Source organism: Mustelus asterias, chromosome 10 (assembly GCF_964213995.1).
Source record: "Mustelus asterias chromosome 10, sMusAst1.hap1.1, whole genome shotgun sequence".
NCBI classification, from domain to species: domain Eukaryota; kingdom Metazoa; phylum Chordata; class Chondrichthyes; order Carcharhiniformes; family Triakidae; genus Mustelus; species Mustelus asterias.
Genome location: NC_135810.1, coordinates 99,943,514 through 99,970,387, shown reverse-complemented (window position 1 = coordinate 99,970,387; position 26,874 = coordinate 99,943,514). Strand labels below are relative to the sequence as shown.

The 26,874-nt window shown below is 41.9% G+C and overlaps 1 protein-coding gene and 1 non-coding gene across 3 annotated transcripts in view; both read right to left on the bottom strand.

Moving 5' to 3' along the window:
• Positions 1–26,874, bottom strand: part of LOC144499805 (FRAS1-related extracellular matrix protein 2-like) — a 217,888-nt gene that overhangs the window by 132,907 nt on the left and 58,107 nt on the right. For both annotated transcript variants that reach the window (XM_078222307.1, XM_078222308.1), the window contains exon 3: positions 2,968–3,114. In XM_078222307.1, the coding sequence (XP_078078433.1) occupies positions 2,968–3,114 (147 nt within the window). The remainder of the gene's footprint in view (positions 1–2,967; positions 3,115–26,874) is intronic.
• LOC144500128 (U2 spliceosomal RNA) lies at positions 3,554–3,741 on the bottom strand. Its single transcript, XR_013498925.1, has one exon. It is a non-coding gene; the product is annotated as a U2 spliceosomal RNA (small nuclear RNA).

Below are 26,874 nucleotides of genomic sequence, written 5' to 3'. Positions count from 1 at the left end.
TTGAATCATAGAATCCTTACAGTGCAGAAGGAGGCCATTCGGCCGATCGAGCCTGCACTGACAACAATCCCACCCAGGCCCTAACCCTGTAACCTCATGTATTTACCCTGTTAATCCCCCTGACACTAACGGGCAATTTGGCATGATCAATCCACCTAACCCGGCACGGTAGCACAGTGGTTAGCACTGCTGCTTCACAGCTCCAGGGTCCCGGGTTCGATTCCTGGCTCGGGTCACTGTCTGTGTGGAGTTTGCACATTCTCCTCGTGTCTGCGTGGGTTTCCTCCGGGTGCTCCGGTTTCCTCCCACAGTCCAAAGATGTGCGGGTTAGGTTGATTGGCCAGGTTAAAAAAATTGCCCCTTAGAGTCCTGGGATGCGTAGGTTAGAGGGATTAGCGGGTAAAATATGTGGGGGTAGGGCGCTGGGTGGGATTGTGGTCGGTGCAGACTCGATGGGCCGAATGGCCTCCTTCTGCACTGTAGGGATTCTATGATTTCTATGAACCCGGTACATATTTTTTTTTATTCACAGATGAATCAAACATCAAGTGCAGAATTTTATTTCTACAATTCACAGTGCGTTTAGAGGGCTGCCAGTGAATCAGATTGGTGTGGAAGTCATGCCTCCAGCCAGTTCATGCTTCAGAGAGTGCGTTCACTGCCAACTTTCTCAATAGCAGGGAAGGAAACCCTACCATCCCCTGAAAAAAGCCCATGGGATGAAGGGGTTGTCTTATGAGGAAAAATTGAACAGGTTGGGCATATACCGATTGGAGTTTAGAAGAATGAGAGGTGATATTATTGTGGGGATTTGATAAGGTGGATATCACAAGGATGTTTCCTCTTGTAGGGGGGGTCTAGAACTGGGGGACATAGTTTAAGAAAAGAGGTCCACCGTTAAAGATGAGGGGTGGGGGGCGGTTGCAGATGGCAAAGTGAAGTTGAGACGACAACCAGAATCTTACAAATGGCAGAGCATAAGAGGGACAAAATGGCTTACTCCGGTTCCTATGTTTCTATGACAATCCAGCAGGTTTTGTTGTTTTACTAGTGCATGGCCAAAAATTGAATTTTGTAACTTGCCATGGTGGGATCAGTACTCAAGATCTCTGGGTTGCTCATCTAGTGGCACAATTAGAAAGCTAGTGGCAGATTTGAATGTAAAAGCATGAAACCCACAAGCTTATCTATCATAGGCGCGAAGTGACTAAGTTAGTTTTGAGTCAGTTCTTTCACACCAGAGCACACAGGAGGAAGCTTCACCCATCTTATCCTTCTGGTTTAAGTGTGTTTCATGCACTCTACTCAGTAAGGCTGGTTGGTGTCAGTCTTACTGCAAAGGAACCCTCAATTCAGCCAATGCTCACCCAACGAAGGACTCAAGAGTGGATAAAAATACAATCCAAACAGGAAAAAAAAACTTTAAAAATAGTGCTTTGTGCTACATCGTTCCAAAAACTGGATATAATTGAATACATTTCTGTAATACAGTTAATATAATTTTAAAAGATAAAGCATTTAATAAATGGGTACAACTCTCCAGGCAGCTGGCTCACCCACACGTACAGTACACTTTGCATGTGAGTGTTGGCAGGAAAGAAGCAGTTTTTTTTGTAGCTAACGAGGCCAACAGAACACAAAGACAAAGGATAGGAATGCAGAAGCTTCGATCTGTGCCAAGCCGTGGAATATGATATCAGATCCTCATGGCTTCCTGGATATGCAGGCAGTTTGGAAACCCGCTACACAACCTTTGGATTAAACTTCCTTGACTGCCAAAACTGATTAGAAATCAAATCATTTACTCTGTACTTTCAAGCCTTTACTCCATTGGACACAGGGAAAAAAATACAGCATCCCAGCTTCCAAAAATGTCAGTAATTTGTTATGACAGCTGGTGTGCAGTCTGCTCAACTTGTATCTATCCATTAGAGCTCTGTACTCTGTGTCACACAGTGGAGCAAGAAAACAATAAATTGATGACACTGATATTTTGGATTATTGCTTCAGATTTGAAGCTCAAGGTATTTTACAGATGTGTTTTAAGTTTAATCAATTAACTTATTGGCACTGAAAATACTTTGACTCTTCAGACATGCAAGGAATTTTTTGCTGCGGATCTTTAGTTCCTCTGCCCTTAATGAAAGCGTACCGTGGGAGATGACTTGAATCTTTGCGGATGTTTAGTCCCAAATCTATCCATTTCCACATTGTTATGATTATCACATTTGTTTAATAGCGGCAAAGTAATAGAATCATGGAAGTCTACAGCATTGAAGGTGGCCATTTGACCTATCAGACCTTTACTGGCTCTTTAGAAGTGCTATCCGATAAGTCTTATTCCCCTGCTCTTTCCCTTTGACCCCTGCAGTTTTTGAAGTTCACCTCCAATTCCTTTTGGAAGTTACTATTACAGGCAGTTTGTAATAATAGAGGGGTGAAGAGGAGGAAATTGCAGCAGTAATTACTTTACTGTCAGCCAGTGACAAGGCAGCCACATTGAAATTATATTTTGACATTGTACCAGTCATTTCCAAAATAATGTTATTCACAGATCATTGCGCCTAATAAGGCAGTTGTGCTATTTTAGATTGTTCTTTATGTCCACATAAATTCAATTAGTAGTGAAAAGCTTATTTATTCTACCAATGAAAATGTCATTTTCTTAGTGATGGGATTTGGGATAATACATCAGAACTCCTAATATGCATCTATGAAGGCAATAAATGCAGAGAGCACAATAAAATGTACAGCCTGACAGAATTCATAGGTTCATAAATAACACAGACAGTGTTAAAGCCAGTTCTTTGGAGATACCATTTATGGGTTGCTCTTAAAGAAATAGATAAAATATATAGTGTAGTACTTATTGATTCCATCAGTCAGAGACTTTTAGATGGGAAATGAAAGACAAATAATACAATCACATACAATTTTTAATAATTCTAGTTGTGGAGAAGTACTTACCAACAAATGAGGTTTCTCCAAGATATCCTCTGCGCTTCAATGAAACCTCCAGGAATTTAGAATTCTCATCTATTAGGAAGTACTCCTTTTCCAGAGAAATCCAAGCCCAGTTCAAACGGAAAAGCTGATTCTTCAACTTATTACCACCTGCAGAACAATTGCCGAGAGCACAAATTTATTCAAGAGCCACGTGACTAGCAGGTTTTTTTTTGCTTATATCCAATTCAATCCAATCAAAGTCCAATTCAAAGTCTCAACAAGTGAGACATTCCAGATCCAAGCTGACAAGACAGGCTGGCCGCTTCCTGTCTTGGGCTTGACCTACATGATCCAAGCTAATTGGAGCAGGCATTGCACCTCCTCCATGGCTTGATCTCATTTGCATCTTAGCCAAAAGGCCTAGATGCCGCTTTAAAAAAATGCTTCAAATGAAGCCTCAGTGTAACCTCAGGTATTTATTTTAATATACTTTTCCAATTCAATCAAATCAAGTCCAATTCAGAGTCTCAACAAGTTGAGACATTTCCGATCCAAGCTGACAAGACAGGGCCTTCACACCTGTCTTGGGCCTGATCTACATGAGCCAAGCTGATTGGAGGAGGTGCAGACTCACCTCCTCCAAGGCTTGATCTCAGTTGCATCTTAGCCAGAACGCCGAGATGCCGCTTTTAAAAATTGCTTCAAATGAAGCTTAAATGTAACCCAATGACCTCAACCAAGCGCAGTATCCGATCCATACTACACTTGATCTTAGCCAAAAGGCCAAGAAGCGATAACCTCAGGTATTTTTTTTATACTTTTCCAATTCAATCAAATCAAGTCCAATTCAGAGTCTCAACAAGTTGAGACATTTCCGATTCAAGCTGACAAGACAGGGCCTTCACACCTGTCTTGGGCCTGATCTACATGAGCCAAGCTGATTGGAGGAGGGGGAGGTTTCCTCCTCAAAGGCTTGATCTCATTTGCATCTTAGCCAAAAGGCCGAGATGCCGCTTTTAAAAATTGCTTCATATGAATATGAAGCTTAAATGCAACCCAATGACCTTGACCAAGTGCAGCATCCAATCCATACTACACTTGATCTTAGCCAAAACCTCAGGTATTTTTTTAAAATATACTTTTCCAATTCAATCAAATCAAATCCAATTCAGAGTCTCAACAAGTTGAGACATTTCCGATCCAGGCTGACAAGACAGGGCAAGCGACCAAACCACCCTGTCCTGGGCCTGATCTACATGAGCCAAGCTGATTGGAGAAGGGGGAGGTTCCTCCTCCAAGACTTGAGCTCATTTGCATCTTAGCCAAAAGGCCGAGATGCCGCTTTTAAAAATTGCTTCATATGCAACATATGAAGCTTCAGTGTAACCCAATGACCCCAACCAAGTGCGGCCGACCAAGGGCTGCCGACCATACTACACTTGATCTTAGCCAAAAGGCCGAAAAGCAGTATTTTTTTTTTTTATTTCAAAAATATACTTTATTCACACAAAAAAAACTCTCCAATAAAACATTGCAAAATTACAGATCCAAATGTCATAAACAGTGTAAAAAAGAATCATTTTTACAGTCCAATACCGTGCTCATTTACAAAAACATTACATTCCGTTACATTTCATTTCTTAAAACTATATACATGTGTCAGAGTTTTCTGTGTGCCATTATTTTCCAGGTTGGCACACAGTTACGCAGGCCGAGGGTATTCTGCAGTTACCCGGCCCTCGGTCTGCCTCGGTTGAGACGCTTTACACGGTGGCCTTTCCCCACTGTGCCTTGGCGGCGGCTGCCCCAAGCTTGAGCGCGTCCCTGAGCACGTAGTCCTGGACCTTGGAATGTGCCAGTCTGCAACACTCGGTCGAGGACAATTCTTTCAGCTGGAAGATCAGCAAGTTTCGGGCGGACCAAAGCGCGTCCTTCACCGAGTTGATGACCCTCCAGCAGCGGTTGATATTTGTCTCGGTGTGCGTTCCCGGAAACAGCCTGTAGAGCACAGAGTCCTGCGTCACCGAGCTGCCCGGGACAAACCGCGACAAATACCACTGCATCTCGTTCCAGACCTTCTTTGCAAAGGCACATTGTTGTATTTTGTGAAGACGAGGGATAATATTTACAATAGGCCCAGCCCATCACTGATGCCAGATCAATGGAAGGCCACCTCTTTTACGTGGGGCTGGTGAATGCCCAAGGCATTACAGATGTATCCCAATTGTTCCATTCTGCTGGAAATTCTGGAACCCTCTGCGTCATTTCCCTGGGTTGTATTCAAACTCCCAACTGCAGCCTCCCAGCCATTTTACCCTAACTTTTGGTCTTCTGGAAAACTACACATCATCTGATTTGGCAAACTGGCCTCCAGTTTTATATTTGCCCCTTCTGAGCTGGGAAATGGAAATTCTCCACATAAGATTCCCTGGACCCTCTGATATGCTTGATTTTAGAAGGCTGAACAGGTTTTCCTAATTGAACTTGAACCTGGCATATCTGAGCCCTAGCCTTCCTCTCAGGTTCAGGTCACAGTCGGGGAAATGGCTAAGGAAATTCACAGGCTGTGAAATATGCCTATATCAGCACTGCAAAACAGCATGAAGCGAATTAAGAGCTGGTTTTCCACCAGGTCACAAATTATTTACTCGGAAAATATTGCCAAAATTTTTAATGTTAATTTCAAACCATGCAAAAGCATTGTGAGAATAGGAAATGGATCTTCAAAAAGAGTGTGAACTTCAGTGGAAAGAAGATTGGGCTCAGTGAAAAATAAAATCTGCTGCTGAATCACTTCCCCTCTGCACTTGACATTGACCAGTTTCACCCCATAGGTTCAATTATGTGATTTGGGAGAAGATTGGGGTTCAAACTCAATATGCAAGATCTCCCATGCAAGTTCAGCTTGCAGTAGAGTTAATAATTAAACAGTAACATAGCTTTGCACCGAATAGAAGGTTTCAAACCCTCACTCTAGACTGACAGCAAGGTGCTCTTGTGGTGTGACCCAACACATCACAGAATCATAGAATCTGTACAGTGCAGAAGGAGGCCATTTGGCCCATCGAGTCTGCTCCAACCACAATCCCACTCAGGCTCTATCCCGTAACCCCATGTATTTACTTTGCTAATCCCCCTGAGACTAAGGGACAATTTAGCATGGCCAATCCACCTAACCCACGCATCTTTGGAGTGTGGGTGGAAACTGGAGCACCCGGAGGAAACCCACGCAGACAAAGGGGGAACGTGAATATTCCACACAGTCACCCGAGGCCGGAATTGAACCCGGGTCCATGGCGCTGTGGGGCAGAAGCTAACCACTGTGCCACCATGCCGTAACAGCATCACATGTTACATATATATTGCAGTTTACATTATGCATCCACATATAAATCTTAGAGACCACTAAATAGAATTTCTCAAGTGCTTTTGGTATTCTAGTGTCATTGTAGGTTGCATTATCTGTATGCAAATCTATGTTATTTTCCTTTTCCAATAATGATAATGCTTTCAAGTGCTTGCAACATGAAACTAAATCTCAAATCTGGGGCTAGATTGTATGCTGAGGGTGAGCTGCCACTTGACAAATTCGCCTGCTTTAATGTTTCAGACAACAGAGTTTTAATTAGTACAAGTCGCACATCAGTGCTGCCAGCCAATCTGAGACCAGCAGCTCTGTGTCACACCAGGATCAGTGGCCACTGCTGGTATTGCAGGAAGGCCACGAGGTTGATGGACAAGGCAGGGAGAAAGTGGATGCAGAGAGGCAAAACTTTTGGAGGAGGGGGCAGGAAGGAGGAACCCACTCTGACTCTGAACAGCAGTCCACAGGCTTAAACCTGCCAAGTCTTTCCTGCCACCCATTAAGAGTGATGGCCGGATGAGGTCCTTAATTGGGCATTAGTTGCCTACTTAAGGGCCTCAGTTGGGCCATTAGCTGTGTTCCCACTGGTTACCCAACCATACCAAACACAATTTTACAAGCCTACCTGATGCTGCCCTGCCGCCCGTAAATGTGTGGTGGGTCTGAGTGGACAAGAGTCAAGCATGCCTCCCATGGTACGGTGTCCTAATTTACAGGTTCACCTATCTGTGTTCCTGCCCTTGGACAGTTCATAGAATTCAGCTCACGAATACAGAGGTCTCTAATGTGTGGCTTAGTCAGTTGAAGCCTATGATGTTAGAGAGCAGAATTTTCGTTGGGGTCAGAAAATCTCCACAGACCTTTAAAAATAGTGGGCAGGACCCAGATCAAGAAGTCCCACCCACATTTCCAACACCCATATTCAATTTTTTTAGTGGAGGAAGGGAGTGGGTCCTTTCCAATGGAAACCCAAACTTTTAGTGCTGAGACCATGAATCAAGGTGCCAAACTTAGTTTAGTTTTTCATTTGGATTCAGTGGGCAGACACCAGATATATGCAGTGGCACAATACTGGCTATAGCCATAAAAGTAAAAAGGATTCTAGACCCGAGGAGGTAACAAAAACTTTGAAGGTGCTGCCCAATGAAAAAGGTGTCAGAAGCATGTAAGATTTCTGGTGCACTAGAAAGAAAATAATAGAAATGACAGCTGTAGATGAATTCTGGACAGTCCATTAATTTGTCAAAAATTGTCATTTTTCAATTCTGTGGACATTTCCCTTCATTTGGTGAAATGGGGCATCGCTTGTCAATGAGCACATCTTGTCGTACCATGGAAGGGTGAGCAGCAACAATTCTAGCAAGAGTGTGTTTTCTAGTACTTCAATTTATAGACAGGGCAGGACCTTAATGTAATCAGTGCATGTGATGCACTTCTTGAAATAGAGAGCAATTCAAAGTTTTTGAATGTGTTGGAACGAGGAAATAACTGATAGGGATAGGGAGTAGGTGGTAATTTTGCTGTATGAATCTCCCTTTATACAAGGCAAGATTTATTATTTGACAGTTTGACCAAACATGTTTTTATTCAGAAAAGGTTATAAACCTGATAATAGGGACCGAGGATTCTTGCTGAGTACTTCAGATCAGGTGCTTGCATTTCAGAAGACTGCATCTCCTGTCAGGGCTACGTGAATGTCTTTTGCAACTGAAGGAACCTCTTGGCTCCTGCTCTTCTTCTGGCTCTTATTCTACTGCATGGTTTTCCTCAGGGTATTCTTCCCACTCTTCCTCCCTTGGGACATCTCTTTGCTTGGTTAAGTTACGTAGATACCAATCACAGAATATTGAGAGACCTTAGCTGGAACCTACAGTCAAACCGCTTTCAGCTTTTCAGCGATATGATTTAACTCCATTTTGTGGCAAGATCATGGGGAAGAGTTCCATTCCAAGCATCCACTGAAACTCTCCATTTGCATGCTTTACTATCCTTACTGAATATTTTAAAAAACAAGCTTAAATTATGAGGCAGCAGGTGGGATTTAGCATCAGTGAAAAATAATTTAATGATATAAAGATACACCAATGAGACGGAAACCAAATCAGTTTTGCTGAAAAAACAGACATGTCAAAACTTTTCATCTTGTACTCATCAGGACACTTCACAAGAATACCAATATATAGCCCCTGCTTGCAAAACTAAAAACAGTGCTCAACATCAGATGTGATTCTGTGATTGGACAACATTTGCTAAATAATCCTCAGTGTGCTAAGAATTATGCTGACCACCAATTTAACACTGTCAGTCAGGCTTGTGGTGTGGCACATTTATGTGTACTGGAAGGTACATATATTAATATAGAGTGCCCTGTTCTTTGTAGACAGAAGGAACAGGTAAACAGATTGCACCTGTTTCAGCTCAGCAAATTAAGGGACAGCCATTCGTTGATTCATTCCCCAGTGTAATGTTTCACCAATCACAGTCAAGCTGCTGGATTTAAATTTCAAGCGATGATTGGCAGTTAATTGTCAATCACTATCAACTCATGCATTCTCCTTGGCAGCGCCTCTACCAATCAGAGTGCACTTGACAACTACTCAGCACTCTCTTGTCATACAGTATAAATTGTTGTTTTCCCCTTATTTCCTTTCCTTTCTTCCCCTCATATTATTGTGAAGGGTCCTGATGAGTACAAGACAAAATGCTTTGACGTTTCTTTTTTCAGCAAGTTCTAGTTTTATAAAAAGTTCGCTTCATTTGAAAATCTTTAGAAGGAACTCCATATTATTTCCTTGTACAAATATTTTTTTTTTATTCCAACGACCCAGATATTCTGATCGGGATCATACATAAAAACCTATTTCTGACCCTGATCAGACAAGGAAACCTTCATTACCTTCGTCTAATTTTTCTGAACTATTTTCCATGGGAGAATCCTTCACATCTGATTGAATGCAGTAAATCTCGTAGAGAACCACATCGGCATTCTGTGCTATTTTACAGCACTACCTGTCGTAAAGAGCTTAAGTATCCCAAAGCTGCTTGGGAGAGAAACTAAGTGTGTAAGGCGGTATAGTGCATGAAGGGGTAAGGTAGGTAAGGATGGATGGATGAGGTGGGTTGGGTGATAGCCTTGGGTCGGCAGGAGGTTAGTCAAGTCGGGTTGGTGTAGTCACGATGGGTTGGGGGGGAATCAGGTTAAGTGATGGGGTCATCAGGTCAGATCGGGTTGGGGGTGTGGGGCATGGAATTAGTCAGATTGAGTCAGGAAGGATCCAGTGTGAGTGATTGTTAGGATTGGTAGGTTTGTGGGGAGTGGTGCGTGGTGGTGTGCATTGCATAGCTATCCAGGAGTTTGACCTTTTCTTTCAGTCTAACATTTCCTGGGTAACTATCCAGGTAAGTCGGACTTCTCTGAAGCCACTGACACAATTTTAGAGTTGGAGGCTTTTTCAGTGGGTATCCATCTGAAGTTCAAACTTCCAGGACAATTCCCACAGAGTCAATACGTTGGGACTGGGAAAGAAGTTTCATAGCATATGACCTGGGATATATCTGATCAATGACTATCCAGAAACTGGAAGGTCTGGGCCAATAATTTGCAGTGAGTAATGAACTATAATAATAGTAATATAAGTTGAAATATGGTGTGACAAAAATTGGCTAATTTGAGTTTGAACAAAGAGGAGTAGAGTTTACTCCCAATCAAACTCCAAAACAGAACAGAGACATTTCGGTTTCTGCTCTCTGTATAGTACACTACCTTTTCAAAACAAAGGCTACATAGGTAACTATTTATTTATAGATGTCCTGCCTTAGTTGACTGCTTCACAACTTAACCTGTATTTCTTTGATGTTCTTTACTGGTCTTAATGTTTGGACAGATAAAGACAAGCCCACCCATTGTAATTACTGCTCTATCTTCTAAATGCTCATTTACTGTGCCTCTAGGCATCAGTGTGCAGCGCTCAAACAAACTAAACGCCCGTATGAAGCTTGCTGCGTTGTTTATTTTATCCCTTCTTCCCTCCTTGGATATATTATTGTCTTCATATCTTCTTCCCGCCCTAATTTTCCCCTCATACTGATAAGTGCAGGGGTAAATAGATGAGATCAGCATACAATGCCACATAGACTCAGCAGCCTTGAGGAGACCAAAGAATGTAATGACCAGTAATTTGTGGTCAGCAGTGGAGATAAGGAGCCTGCCACTGAACTCAAACTAACTGTGTCCACTTAGTTAACCCGATTCACCTGTTACGAATTTCACTGGGGAAGTGAGTGTACCCCAGCGTCACTCTGTGGCAAAGTTTAGTGTGGGCATAAATGACAGAGAATGTGGTGCAGTGACGAGAAGCCACGCCCAAGAATCTGCCAAAACTCAGCTATTGAGGTATCTATCATATTTATATAAAGTGAACTTTATAACAATTTCAGTGGAATCATATGTAAATTTGAATTTAAAAAATTTAAAAGGCTGGATAAATTTGAAGAGAATCAAGTTACGAAAGTAACAAATTAAATCATTTTAAAAAATCAGACAGATATTCAGAATTGCTCCCACAGCTGTTTTGACTGTTGAAATCATTATTCCTGTACTAATGGCCTCAATATTTGCAATCTGACAGGATTCTTCCTGCCTGGAAACACCTGCTCTAAAATGTTGAGAGAAAAATTTGTTATAAGTGGACAATTAGCCCAAACTCACACCCTTTAACAGTAGAGCTCTCTGGAACAGCGCAGAATGGCCCACTGCAACTTCAGGATTTCCATACCAATGTATGCAATGTGCGCTGGCACACACCAGTGAGATGATGGCAAATGCTTCACCATAATAACCAGTGTAACATTTGGGCCAATCATGTCATGCTCCATCTAGCCATCTATCCATGACGGAGGAAAATAAAGGAAATAACAGTGATAGAGGTGCTTTTTAATTTTTGTTGCTTTCTGCTAATTAAGATGGTCAGTTCTACGTGTAACGTGCTCGGAAAATACCGTAATGGAAGATAAACAAGTTGAAGTCAAGTGAATAGAAGACATCATTCTGTTCAAAATTTTAAACAGGTGTTGGTAGTGCATGTTGCAACTAAAATGTTCAAAAAAGTATAAAAAACAAAATATTGTTAAAAATAATTTTAAACTAATGCGCCTGCTGAGAACAGACCGTGTTCTGATTAGACACCTTGATTTATACACTGTTTGATTTTAAACTCCATTGAAATTAATGGAGTGTAAGTATCGAGTAGCACATTCCACTTTAAAAGTTACTTAATACAAGTCTTAATAAATTTTCCATTTGAATGTTTCAGAACAAAATGCTGTAAGTGAAATAATGTTATAGTGGTGGAGTTGCAACTAATGTTCTAATGGTTTCAGCAGCGTAGCTTAAGGCGTATCATTCATGGTGAGATGCATACAAGTTAAACAAGGGGCCTCGGGTTAAAATGACAAACATTCTTTCTTCATGCAGCTGTTAGAAAGAATGTTAAAATGTCTTCTTCCGATTCATTGGGGATTGAATTTACCCAGAACCTTAGTGACAGGCTTGGGGGGCGGGGGAGGGAGGGTGCATTTTGTGGGTTGGGGGATAGCATGCAAGCCACATTGGAAAGGCTCGCAAAAGCATTCCTGTCACCAGGGAACTTTCACAGGAACGGGCTAGGGGTAGAGGCCATTCTGCAGAAGCACTCAGTCATTTAAGACGCTTTTTAAGTCCCAACCTCTCCCAGTGGGAATACTGGGATCTCGTCCCAGGTGGCTAGCGTGGTAAATCCAGCCCAGTTTGCTAAAAATGTTTCTTGCTGACTTGCTGACACACACAGGCAAAGGTATCAACTGCACGTTCTATGTCAATGAAACAGATGGTCCTGCTATCTGAGGTTGAGCAGTTGCAAAGAGCTGCAGCTGATTTCTGTAAACCATGAGGTGAAGGAGGCAACACTGAAAGTTGAAGGTTGTACACCCATTGAAAAGTGCCTTGTGATCAGAGGCAATGAAGCTCTGGTGCAAATATAGCCAGAGTATTTTGATGAGATGGTTGGACGCTTTGAAGATTTTGAGCATCATATTACCATTGATCCAGTGACGAAAGCAGTGGTCTATCCCTCATATAAAGTACCAAAAGAACTGAAAGGGACAACTTGAAAGAGAGCTTCAAAAGATGGGTGAAAAGAAAGTGATTTCCAGAGTTATAGGCCAGGACTTTTCTCCCACTCCACAGCTTGTTTTGTGGCAGTGGGAGGTAGTGCGAGCTCGCTGGCAGCAGGATCTTGGGCAGTTGGGTCGTTGTCAACGGGGTTTCCTGTTGAATGCAGCCCTTGCCGCTGGGAAACCCACAACGGGGGTGCATTGGCAGCAGGACCGTAAGATCCTGCTGGAATGAAAGAGAGCAAGATTTCAGCAACAGAGCCTACAGTCTTGTCTTACCTGTATAGCATGCAAGAAGCAATACTTCTCACTGTATACTAATACATGTGGCAATAATAACTCAAGTCAAAACTCAAAAGAGTGGGTAAATTCCATCATGGTGAGAAAGATGGCTACAAATTTGTCTGAATTCCAAGAGCTTAATTAGGCAATAAAAAGTAATAATTTTCCTATTCCAATACTGGAAGAGATCACATCTCAACAAGCAGCATTTTTATAGCAAACAGCGGGTTGGATTTTACCGTGGGTTTCAGGGTGCCCAATTTTGGGACTAAATAGTGGTCCTCAGCCCGCACCTGACAACATGTGAGACTGGTTCAGTCAGCTCTGGTGAAGGGTCATCTAGACTCGAAACGTTGGCTCTATTCTTTCCCCATAGATGCTGTCAGACCTGCTGAGATTTTCCAGCATTTTCTGTTTTCGTTTCAGATTCCAGCATCTGCAGTATTTTGCTTTTATTGTTGGCTCTGCCATTTTCCTGGAGGCAGAGTGCTAACTGTCTGTTTCCGCACTCGCACGTGGGACGGAAAATGATCAGCACTGGCTCGAGCAAAGGTTTTCAGCAAGCTTGATGCCAGAAATGGTTACTGGAATGTGAAGCTTGATGAGGAATCTTTGGTATTGACAATATTCAACACACCCTTTGGTTGGTACAAATTTACAGCTACCTTTTGAACTTAAATAAGTCAGAAGACACAGGGCATACTGGGGGGGGTTGCCAAGGATCAGTGGGTCTATAAAATCCAGATCTATTGTGCAGATGAAAAGTTCATGACTACCATCTACCCATGAAGCCATGGAGAGAACCAGGAAAGCTGGAAAGATTCCAGAGATGATGGGTTTGTTTTATGAAGAGAGATTGAGTAGTTTAGGACTATACTCTCTGGAATTTAGTAGAATGACAGGAGGTCTAACTGAGGTGGGCAAGATGATAATGGGGATTGACAAAGTAGACGTGGAGAGGATGTTTCTTCTTGTACGGCAATCTGGAACAAGCAGTCAAAAGTTTTAGGTTAAGGGGTGGCAGATTTAAAACAGAATTTAGGTGAAATTACTTCTCTTACCTCAAAGCGTGTTGGATGCCGGGACATTGAGTAAATTTAAGGAAGAGATGGACAGATTTTTAATTAGCAATGGTTTGAAGGAAGGGCTATGGCGAACGGGCAGGAAAGTGGAATTGAGGCCGAGATGAGATCAGCCATGATCATATTAAATGGCAGAGCAGGCTCAAGGGATGACTTGCCTTCTCCTGCTCCTAGTTCTTGTGGGGAATTCTCCAGCCTTCCAGCTGTGTGTTTCTCAGCGGTGGGAAGTGGTGCACTGTTCACTGGTGGCGAGATTCTATGGTCCCAGCGCTGTCAATGGGATTTCACATTGATGTCACGCCATGCCACCGTGAAATCTGTGGGGAGGGGGGGGTGCACTGCAAGCAGGACCGAAGAATCCCGTCAGCATGAATGTCCGGAGAATTCCCCTCCCTTATGTTCTATGTTATGATGTTAAAGAAATCTAGTGCAAAAGATAAAAAAGGATAGCAAAAGATTCTATAAGTTATATGAAAAGGAAGACAGTAATAGATAATGCAGAGGTTGCTGAAAAGGAGGAACTTAAAACAATCGCCACCACTAGGGAAGAGTACTGAACAAGCTATTGGGCTTAAAGGCAGACAAGTCCGCAGGGCTTGATGGTCCACATCCTAGGGTCTTAAACGTGGCAGAGGAGATAGTGGAAGCATTGGTTATAATATTGCAAAATTCCCTGTATTCTGGAAAGGTTCCAGTGGATTGGACGAAGGCTAGAATGAGAGGCCATAATAATAGGCTGAGGAGTGGCAGATTTAAAAACAGAAATGAGGAGGAATTACTTCACTCAAAGGGTCGTGAATCTGTGGAATTCTCTAACCCAGAGTGCAGTGAACGCCAGAACACTAAATAAATTTGAGGAGATAGATAGGTTTTTAAATAGTAGAGGGGTGAAGGGTTATGGGGAGCGGGTAGGAAAGGGTTATGGGGAGACAAGGCTACAATGAGATCAGCCGTGACTGCATTGAATGGTGGAGTAGGCTCAAGGGGCTGAATTGCCTACTCCTGCTCCTAGTTCTTATGGAACTCATTTAATTAAACAGAAGGCAGATAGTCTGCAAAGTTTAGGACATCAAAGGAGTGTTGGTGCTAAAGGCATGAATTTTAAATAAGGCATGGTCAATGGGGATTTTTGTAAACAAATGGGCATTGGGAGAAATTGCATTAGGAGATAGGCAAGGGTTTGGATTTACAACTGTTAAGTTTCAAAGGGGAGTAAAAGGTTTCACAACTTGGAAAAGGTCATTAATAAACAAGGAAAGGTTTTACTCACATTTTATTTGACCCGAAAGTGGAATAAGTGAAAGATTTTAAATTTTGGGAAGGTTGACCAGAACTTTTCTGGCACGCCCACCCTGAGGCTCACAGAACGGCATTCTCCGCTGGCCTCAGGCAGGATTACGAGCCTCGGGCAGGTGAGGCGGTAAAATTCCGGCAGTTAAGTTCAAAGAAGTACTGAAGGCAATGGAATTGTAGATAAAAGGTAAAACTGATATTTAAGGAGAGATGCTAACAGCTTAGGTGGTAGCAATGTGAGACTTCCTGGAGCAGAGGTCTGTGTTGGGAAAAGAGTTGCGAAGGTGCAAAGTTTGAAGCAGCCATTCTAACCGAGCCAGAAAAGTATCTGTTTTCAGAAAGCAGGGTTTTTATTTTCAAAATTTCCTGAATTTCCACAGCAGAGTGGAAGTGAGTTTGAGAAGCCCTGTGAATCTGTGTAATTCCCCCTGTCCAGTGAAGCAGTTGAGGCTACCTCATTGAATGTTTTTAAGGCAAGGATAGATAAATTTTTGAACAGTAAAGGAATTAAAGGTTATGGTGAGCAGCTGGGTAAGTGGAGCTGAGTCCACGAAAAGATCACTCCTGCTCCTAGTTGGTATGTTCTTAAATACATTTCCTACAGCAACATTGGGCTTACCTTGTAGTAACATTACTCGAATTTTGCAGTTAAACATCTATCAGGCAGTGTTGCCTAGAGGGTCTTTACCTGTGTGTCTACCAAGTGAGGGTTTTTGAGGAATGTTGTGTGAAGCAAATTTTAACTGTGTAACTGTAATTTTGTGTCCTCAAGTTTTATTTTCTTTTGTTAATAAACATTTTAATCTAATGTCTAAAATCCCCAAAGTGTTACTGGAATTTGAGGCTTCTGAACTCAGGAGCCTTTTCTTCTCATTGTCAGAATACAAAGAAAAAGGTTGTGATATGCAGGCCAAGTTTCTCTTTGGGATTTGGTTTGTGCAACAATTGGCATCTGCTGGATCACAACACACTACCTGACAGTGTGGTTAAGGGAGGTTCAATTATGGGTTTCAACAGGGAAATGGATAACTACCTGATGAGAAAATAAATTGCAGGATTATGGGACAAGTCCGCAGAATAGGACAAGTTGAATTGTCCTTGCAGAGAGACAGCACGGATGTGACAGGTCACATGACCTCCTTCTGTGCTGTACCCATTCCATGGTTCTATGAGTCGTGTGTTATTCTTACTTATCCTACACAAAAAAGGGGATTCTTAAAAATAAGACTAACTGAACTCCAAGCGTTTCACTTCACCAAAGACAGGTTAGGACAAGCTGTCCCTACCTCTGTACTGTTTAAAACCTGTCACATTGGTGTCAACTGTTGCTTGACTACACTCCTGTGAAACTCCTCAAACCATTTTCCAATAATAAATGTGTTATACAAATGGAAGTTGATGATGTTAGTTTTGTAGCTCTATTCCACTAGGGTAGCTTAACCTAAAACTTCAATAACTGCAAGTTGGAGAATAGAAAAATGGTATTTAATTTTATTCAATTTGTACTTTCAAAACTGTTACATACAGTAAGTGTTTCAATAACTGACTCTACCATTCCTCACCTTCACTCTTTCGCACACTGCAGACTGATTAAATAAAGGATAATTAAATCAAACTCAAAACATTCTTTACTTTCCAGTGTTCTTTTGGTCCCCGCCTCTCACCCCAAAGCACACTGAAGCTACTTCCTTTACCAGGCCCCTGCCCTCCACATGACCCTGTCCAACCACGGCAGGTGAATGCAAAAACAGTGATGCTGGGATTCTTTAAATCCATGATTATTTAATTGGGAAGTTGTCACAATAACCAGGAGACAACGGAGTTGCCTGTGGCTAAACCTCTTGAAATTTTCCTGATACACTGAAAGTCCATTGCAGAATCAATGGCCCTTTTTGGAATGTCTAAACTCATATTATTGAAATAATGAATAAAAGGTAACATGTTATATCCAAAATACATAAGGCCAACATGGATTGGTCATTTAACACATAATTAAAATTTACATAATGAGTCTTTTATTTCAAGTTAACAAAATAATAATTTAATATTACACACTGCAGAGAGATTTCAATACTTCAAAAACTATATTTTGACTCTCATTCCTCTTTATGTTTTTCCTAAAGCAACATATTCAAATGCAGTAGGATCATTCATCATTTTTACGAAACACTAGAATGACAGTGTTAATGCTTTGTGTCACTTTGGTGCCTGCAGTATATTACTTTTTTAGTCCATTCCACATTATCTTATCCAAGAGTTTAAAACCTAATTCAGAATTGTATGTTAAATTGCAAGAGTGTGCTATGATCGAAGCATCCAATAGCTTCAAATCAGCAGTGCTCCTATCCCCATTTATAGCAATTTCCACAGCATTGTTTAATATAAGATGGGATGCAGTGTGTGGTCTGTAGGTTTTCATGAAGCCAAAACTTTTATGCTTTTACACTCAGTAACCTGGTATTTAAAACATTTTAGGCCTGTTCTATCTCATACGTCAAGCAAAGAACAATAGAAAATGGTATCTTTTTAAAATTTGATTGGATTTATTATTGTCACATGTATTAGTATACAATGAAATGTATTGTTTCTTGCGCGCTATATCGACAAAGCATACCCTACATAGAGAAGGAAAGGAGAGAGTGGAGAATATAGTGTTACAGTCATTGCTAGGGTGTAGAGAAAGATCAACTTAATGCGAGGTAGGTCCATTTAAAAGTCTGATGGCAGCAGGGGAGAAGCTGTTTTTGAGTCAGTTGGTACGTGATCTCAGGCTTTTATATCTTTTTCCCGACGGAAGAAGGTGAAAGAGAGTATGTCCAGGGTGTGTGGATCCTTGATTATGTTGGCTGCTTTTCCGAGGTAGCAGGAAGTGTAGACAGTGTCAGTGGATGGGAGGCTGGTTTGAGTGATGGACTGGGCTTCATTCATGATCCTTTGTAGTTTCTTGCATGTATGTGTTACATAGATTTTCCTGCTGAGAATTTCCAACATTTTTTTTATTCGTTCAAGGGATGTGGGCACCGCTGGCTAGGGCAACATTTATTACCCATCCCTAATTGGGCTTGAGAAGGTGGTGGTGAGCTGACTTCTTGAACTGCTGCAGTCCATGTGTTGTAGAAACACCCTGTTAAGAAGGGAGTTCCAGGATTTTGACCCAGTAGCAGTGAAGGCATGGCGTTATAGTTCCAAGTCAGGATGGTGTGTGATCTGGAGGGGAACTTGTAGGTGGAGTCATTCCCATGCATCTGCCGCCCATGTCCTCCTAGTTGATACAGGTCACATGTTTGGAAGATGCTGCTGAGGTTGCTGTGTGCATCTTTTATGTGGTACACACTGCTGCCACTGTGCATCAGTGGTGGAGGGAGTGAATATTGAAGGTAGTGGATGGGGTGCCAATCAAGCGGGCTGCTTTGTCCTGGCTGGAGTTGAGTTTTTGAGTTTTGTTGGAGCTGCACTCATTTAGGCAAGTGTAGAATATTCAAATTTAGAAATACAACAGGTATTTAACACAAGTGTTTGAATACAGAAAACCAGTACAAAAGCTGGAGTCAAAAATATTACTCATGCTTCAATGTTATAAATTTATTTTTGGAAACGTAAAAATAAATTGCTTCTGATTTGTCACTCTTGTTGCCCACCATCCACATAAGGCAGGTCAAATCGCAAATTGTTTTGACAAAAATCTGACTTCTAAACCTCACAGGTTGCACAAAGTGTGTTTGTGGAATTTGATATATTTTCAAAGGACAATGGAAGTCACAGGCCAGATAACCCTACAATTAACCCTGCCACAGGGTAATGATTGTCTGATACATACAGACAGGCCACACTTAGAGTGTCCTCCTAATCTAACAGGCACTGCTTTGATATAATGGTTTCATGGTAAATCCAAAATGTGAAAATTCTACCCACCATTTATGAATTAATTTTAATTGATTTAAATCCATTGATCTTCTTTCCCCAAAAAATGACAAAGCGTCAGGTTCTGACTGAAAACCGGCATGTTTATCTCCAGAAAAACAGCCAGTTTTCTCACCAGATCTTCTGACATTCTTGTTAAAAAATAAATCGGGAGCGTGGTTTGCACTGTCACTCAGGTGGGACAGGGCCTGATAGAGCTGGCATGGCCGGCTTCACAGAGATCGGGGTTCCTTTTTTAATGGGCGCAAAAATAATCAGCTTCCACTCACGGCCCCTACCACCATGGAGGACCCAAGGCCCACCCCCACAAGCTTCAGGGCGAACAGCCCACCACCACGTAAGTAGTGAGAGACATTCTCCCCCCTCACTGACATCAGCATGCACCCATCTTCCCCCCACCACACATAAGGGGAAGCCTCCAAATTCCACAGTCACATAAGCTGGGAATCGAACCCAGGTCCCTGGTGCTGTGAGGCAGCAGTGCTAACCACTGTGCCACGTTGCCGCCACATATTTAAATTTATTAAAATTTTGGGTGTGAACCCGATTACATCCACCAGTAGGCGGTGGGGGGAATCTCAAACCAAGATCTCACCAGAAGAAATCCCATTATGGCCCCCTCGTGAGTTGTTTCTAAAATAGAAGTTCTAGTTATGAGCACTTCAGTCACTTTACACTGTTCAATATTTTCCACACAAAATGGCAGTCTTTCATGTACTAGTTAATCTCGGGAACAAGCAGACACAAGATAGCTGAAGATGCAAAATATTTGGTATTGGAAACCGTTCAGACTGCACAAAGACAGGTGTTTTCGGAGCCCATAGGCCAACATTGGGAGTGTACCTCCTGTTGTTTGTTGCCTAAACAAAACAAAGCTGTAATTCACCTGATATGAAACAGATTAAGCCGACTCTGAGTTTTAGAATCTGTTAAATAACACTAGGTGATTGGATGTGGAAGTTGGTTTGCCATTATAACATGAGTGAGATTTGATATTTGTTTTATGGAATGATAATCTTGAAGATTTCTGTTGTTCCTTTGTCAAGAAGTTACTAAATGGGTGGGATAGAAACTTGTATTCCCAAATGGAAACTTTGGTGAAAGGTTTGACATAATTCTTAATATTCTCTTACAAACATTAAAAAGGAACAGTATTACCAGAAAAATAAAACCACTTCGGAATTAATAACAGAGATATCTTAATTTTACAAATCTTGAAAGTTTCCTCCTTTCATGCAATAGAAAATGCTCCATTCATACCACTTTCTTTATACTTAAGCTGAGCCATGAATTGTATATTTGTGGCCATTGCAGACAGTTTCAGCCATGGACAGAAAGTGAACTAATTTCGAGCAGAGTAACCGTAGAAAATCAGGCCAATTGGAATCTCTAACATAGTTACAGTATATGTACTATGCCATTTGGGAAAATGATCACTACTACAGCAACAGAAGTCTATCAGCAAAACAAATGTTAATTTTGAACTTGAATAATATAATTTTCGTCTATATCATAGAACATAGAACAGTACAGCACAGAACAGGCCCTTCGGCCCATGATGTTGTGCCGAGCTTTATCTGAAACCAAGATCAAGCTATCCCACTCCCTATCATCCTGGTGTGCTCCATGTGCCTATCCAATAACCGCTTAAATGTTCCCAAAGTGTCTGACTCCACTATCACTGCAGGCAGTCCATTTCACACCCCAACCACTCTCTGCGTAAAGAACCTACCTCTGATATCCTTCCTATATCTCCCACCATGAACCCTATAGTTATGCCCCCTTGTAATAGCTCCATCCACCCGAGGAAATAGTCTTTGAACGTTCACTCTATCTATCCCCTTCATCATTTTATAAAGCTCTATTAAGTCTCCCCTCAGCCTCCTCCGCTCCAGAGAGAACAGCCCTAGCTCCCTCAACCTTTCCTCATAAGACCTACCCTCCAAACCAGGCAGCATCCTGGTAAATCTCCTCTGCACTCTTTCCAGCGCTTCCACATTCTTCTTATAGTGAGGTGACCAGAACTGTACACAATATTCCAAATGTGGTCTCACCAAGGTCCTGTACAGTTGCAGCATAACCCCACGCAGCTCTTAAACTCCAACCCTCTCTTAATAAAAGCTAACACACTATAGGCCTTCTTCACAGCTCTATCCACTTGAGTGGCAACCTTTAGAGATCTGTGGATATGGACCCCAAGATCTCTCTGTTCCTCCACAGTCTTCAGAACCCTACCTTTGACCCTGTAATCCACATTTAAATTAGTCCTACCAAAATGAATCACCTCACACTTATCAGGGTTAAACTCCATCTGCCATTTTTCAGCCCAGCTCTGCATCCTATCCATGTCTCTTTGCAGCCTACAACAGCCCTCCACCTCATCCACTACTCCACCAATCTTGGTGTCATCAGCAAATTTACTGATCCACCCTTCAGCCCCCTCCTCTAGGTCATTAATAAAAATCACAAAGAGCAGAGGACCAAGCACTGATCCCTGTGGCACTCCGCTAGCAACCTGCCTCCAGTCGAAAATTTTCCATCCACCACCACCCTCTGTCTTCGATCAGATATGATGTGGAGATGCCGGCGTTGGACTGGGGTAAACACAGTAAGAAGTTTAACAACACCAGGTTAAAGTCCAACAGGTTTATTTGGTAGCAAAAGCCACACAAGCTTTCGAGGCTCTGAGCCCCTTCTTCAGGTGAGTGGGAATTCTGTTCACAAACATTCTGTTTGTGAACAGAATTCTGTTTGTGAACAGAATTCCCACTCACCTGAAGAAGGGGCTCAGAGCCTCGAAAGCTTGTGTGGCTTTTGCTACCAAATAAACCTGTTGGACTTTAACCTGGTGTTGTTAAACTTCTTACTTCGATCAGATAGCCAGTTACCTATCCAATCGGCCAACTTTCCCTCTATCCCACACCTCCTTACTTTCATCATAAGCCGACCATGGGGGACCTTATCAAACGCCTTACTAAAATCCATGTATATGACATCAACTGCCCTACCTTCATCAACACACTTAGTTACCTCCTCAAAAAATTCAATCAAATTTGTGAGGCACGACTTGCCCTTCACGAATCCGTGCTGACTATCCCGGATTAATCCGCATCTTTCTAAATGGTCGTAAATCCCATCCCTAAGGACCTTTTCCATCAATTTACCAACCACCGAAGTAAGACTAACCGGTCTATAATTACCAGGGTCATTTCTATTCCCTTTCTTAAACAGAGGAACAACATTCGCCACTCTCCAGTCCTCCGGCACCATCCCCATGGACAGTGAGGACCCAAAGATCAAAGCCAAAGGCTCTGCAATCTCATCCCTTGCCTCCCAAAGAATCCTAGGATATATTTCATCAGGCCCAGGGGACTTATTGACCTTCAGTTTATTCAAAACTGCCAGGACATCCTCCCTCCGAACATCTATTTCCTCCAGCCTATTAGCCTGTAACACCTTCTCTTCCTCAAAAACATGGCCCCTCTCCTTGGTCAACACTGAAGAAAAGTATTCATTCATCACCTCGCCTATCTCTACTGACTCCATACACAAGTTCCCACTACTGTCCTTGACCTGGTCATTCTTTTATTCCTCACATAAGAGTAAAAAGCCTTGGGGTTTTCCTTGGCCAAGGACTTCTCATGTCCCCTCCTAGCTCTCGTAAGCCCCTTTTTCAGCTCATTCCTTGCTAACTTGTAACTCTCAATCGAGCCATCTGAACCTTGTTTCCTCATCCCTACATAAGCTTCCCTCTTCCTTTTCACAAGACATTCCACCTCTTTCGTGAACCATGGTTCCCTCACTCGGCCATTTCCTCCCTGCCTGACAGGGACATACCTATCAAGGACACCCAGTATTTGTTCCTTGAAAAAGTTCCATTTTTCATTAGTGCCTTTCCCTGACAGTTTCGGTTCCCAGTATCCTTTAAAGATACTTTCTAAAAGCATTACTGCAACAAATGCACAATGAATCTCAATTCACTTTTGTTTGAAATAAATTCCTGCCAACATAAAACCATTTGAACAGGAGGTACTGAAAGGGTTACAGATTACTTTGGGATTACAAGTTTCTATCCCACCCATTTAGTAACTTCTTGACAAATGAACAATAGAAATCTTCAAGATTATCATTCCATAAAGCAAATATCAAATCTCACTCATGTTATAATGGCAAACCGACTTGCACATCCAATCACCTAGTGTTATTTAACAGATTCTAAAACTCAGAGTCAGCTTAATCTGTTTCATATCGGGTGAATTACAGCTTTGTTTTGTTTAGGCAACAAACAACAGGAGGTACACTCCCAATGTTGGCCTATGGGCTCCAAAAACACCTGTCTTTGTGCAGTCTGAACGGTTTCCAATACCAAATATTTTGCATCTTCAGCTATCTTGTGTCTGCTTGTTCCCTAGATTAACTAGTACATGAAATCATTCCAATTAGTAGGATGAATTGAGAAACAGTAAGAAGTCTCACAACACCAGGTTAGTCCAACAGGTTTATTTGGTAACATGAGCTTTCGGAGCGCTGCCCCTTCATCAGGTGAGTGGAGTGAAGGGGCAGCGCTCTGAAAGCTCATGCTACCAAATAAACCTGTTGGGCTTTAACCTAGTATTGTGAGACTTCTTACTGTGCCTACCCTAGTCCAATGTTGGCATCTCCACATCATGAATTGAGAAAGTAATGGAAGAAACTGCCTTTTTTCACAGCGAAAGCCATAAGCCTCAAACTACTGATGTGGACCAATGTGAAAGAACAAGGGCGAAATTCTCCCCATCAATGTGTTCAAAGGCGGGCATGGTCAGAGGCCCAGAATTTGGTTTCACACCGGCTGGGATCTTCCACCAGTCCTCACCATGGCGGGTCAGAAAACCGACCAGAGGCTGGCATGAACCTATTAATGGGATGCAGATGAAGGCCCGATGCCCCCTACGCCAGATTCTCTGCAATGCCAGTGGGAAAACACTCTGATGTTAAACACGTTTGGAATGATGTGATGAGCAGATGTTGGGACTCATCTGAACAATGCCTGGGACTGCCTCTGGATGGAGGGTACCCACAACACTGGAATCTGGAACACAGCTTTTAGAATGCACCTAATGTGAGGCAGCCTGTCACTTGAGCCCCAAAGCAGAAGAATGTGGAGCACAATATCTATAATTAGTGTAACCATGATTTGCATTTAAGTAAAGCTTCTAAAATAACAGAGCAGGAAGTAAACAAAATTCAAGTGGGAGGAGGGACACTTGGTCATGGTTATAAATGATCATGGATGTTTTTGAAGGTAGTGAGCGGAAAGACAAGTCTTTTGGGAGCGGGCAGGCCATTAAGGCTGAAGGATCAGTCTCTAATGATTCTTTCTGGGTGGGCTGCAAATATAATCGGAGTCAGAAGAATAAAGTGTGTGGGCTGGAAAATTATGGGATGGCGATGCAAGACAGAAGACTGACTTGAAAATGAAGATAGTCATCTTATAATCTGTTTGTCCTGTGCAAAGAAAGCCATGTCAACATGACTACTAAGAATAATATACAAACTGAGAATGGGGGGGCCCTTTAATAAGATGCAGCTTGGATTACAGCATTCCATGTTAATTAAAGTTTGTTAAGCAGGCAGCCAGTAGAGACAGGAAAGGGGAGCACTGCAGAAACCAATTTAAGGAAAGGAAGGGCTGAATGAAAATTCCAACAGAATAGAATGCAAGGCAAAGGCATAAGCAATGGTGGAGATAGAAGAATCTATCCTACACAGTGCACTGAATATAGTACAGAAATTTCAGCACAGAACTGAACAGAACAGTCAGTTTAACAACTAACAGACACAACTTCAATAAGCAGATAAGAAGTTTGATGGACTTGGTGCCAAAAATGCAAATACCAAAAGACCTGAGTCGGTCGACTCCAGTTTTGTCAGTTTTGAGTAGTAGGGCATTTACAATCAGTGACTCATCCAGCACTTGAGGTTGCACAGTCAATGGACTACAATAAATTGGTCTGTAAAAAGTAAATAGGAATTGTTTAAAACAGAACTCGCTTGTGACAGCCCATTAAGCATTAAGAACAATTAGACGCCTTCAAGAAGGCACAAAATTTGACCCACCGTGCTTTCATTTGCAAATAGCTTTGCCCATAGGCAGCATTCAATGCCATTCTTGGCTCAGTGATCAGTGGGGAGAAGCAAGTGAAGGAGAAAATGGCCAGGATTTGAAGTGACCAGCTCCATTTCCTACACCATTCCACAATGCTTCGGAGCAGAATGATCAAAGAATTGGAGTAATTGGTGTCCGGAGGCTAGACAGTTCTGCTCTCCTGCCCTTTACATTCATTCTGTTCAATGACGCTTTTGTAAGGTTTATGTGGAACAGATTTTCAGCATTCTTTTCCAAAAGTAAGAGGAACCACCTGGCTGCATGAAATTTCACCCATACAATTAGTCAAATTGATCAGATCTCTGCCAAAGTATTCCTGTATTTTGCTTTGAGTTCCCCCTAAATCTGAGTATAATCTGAGAAATTCATAACATAGGTTTAGATACCACAACAGAATGGGTTTCGGCAAAAAATATGCTGCCTTAGTATTTTTAATGTTTCTTGCTTTTCCAGGGAAAAGTGCACTGAAAAGTGCACTCCTTCACTTGCTTCTCCCCACTGATCACTGAGCCAAGAATGGCATTGAATGCTGCCTATGGGCAAAGCTATTTGCAAATGAAAGCACGGTGGGTCAAATTTTGTGCCTTCTTGAAGGCATCTAATTGTTCTTAATGCTTAATGGGCTGTCACAAGCGAGTTCTGTTTTAAACAATTCCTATTTATTTTTTACAGACCAATTTATTGTAGTCCATTGACTGTGCAACCTCAAGTGCTGGATGAGTCACTGATTGTAAATGCCCTACTACTCAAAACTGACAAAACTGGAGTCGACCGACTCAGGTCTTTTGGTACTTGCATGATATTCTCTGGTACTATACAGTCTTGGGAGGTCCCAGGTGTCTCTACAGTTTGACAGGGTTATATACACACTGCAAATTCAATTAATGTTTCTAAACAAGGAAGAGGAAAATTGACCACAAGTCTTGCCATCCAGTGACCTCTCCAGGAAGTGTAGTTGTTATGCAAGGAGAGCAGGCTGTGAAGGCTTAGTGACACTCACTTTCTAGAATCACACACAAAAGTTAACAGACAATTTTTGTGAGGTATCAGCGAGCTGTCAGAACTTCTCAGATCAGCGCTCGAGTAAATCAATACTTCAACTTAGAAAACTCCAATGGTAGTTATTTAACTAGCTCAGCTTAATTCAAATCTTGGAAGTCACCAATGTTCATTCAAAGTTAGAGCATTCAACAAAGACCACTGCACACAAGGAAACAAAATCCACAGCTAGGCCCATCAACCTCAACAATGGCAGTACCCGAGCAAATTTGCATTTCTACAGTATGTACAGACATGTTGTCAGCTCATATAAACTGGAGGGGCTGAAAATAAGCAATGCGACCTATTGATACAGCAACATTTACAGAATTACACTATAAAACCTAATTTGCAATAAATTCTATCATGTTCCTCTTGTCTCCTGGTCATCTTGATAATTTTAAGTGAAAAAAACTGTTCTGAATCTAAAACCGAAATTCCTTTTTTTTGGCTAAAATTATTGACCGGAAGAATTTTACCTGCTCTGCCCCACTTCCTTGATGTCCAAAAGTCAATCATTTAATTCCAGATTTTCCCGTTCCTTTTCAATTCTTGCTTATACTGAAAGAAAGTTTACTGGAGGAAACCATTCATTATTCTAAGGTTCACCTGTATCAGTTTTCTGCAGTGCTATCTATAATAGATCTAAC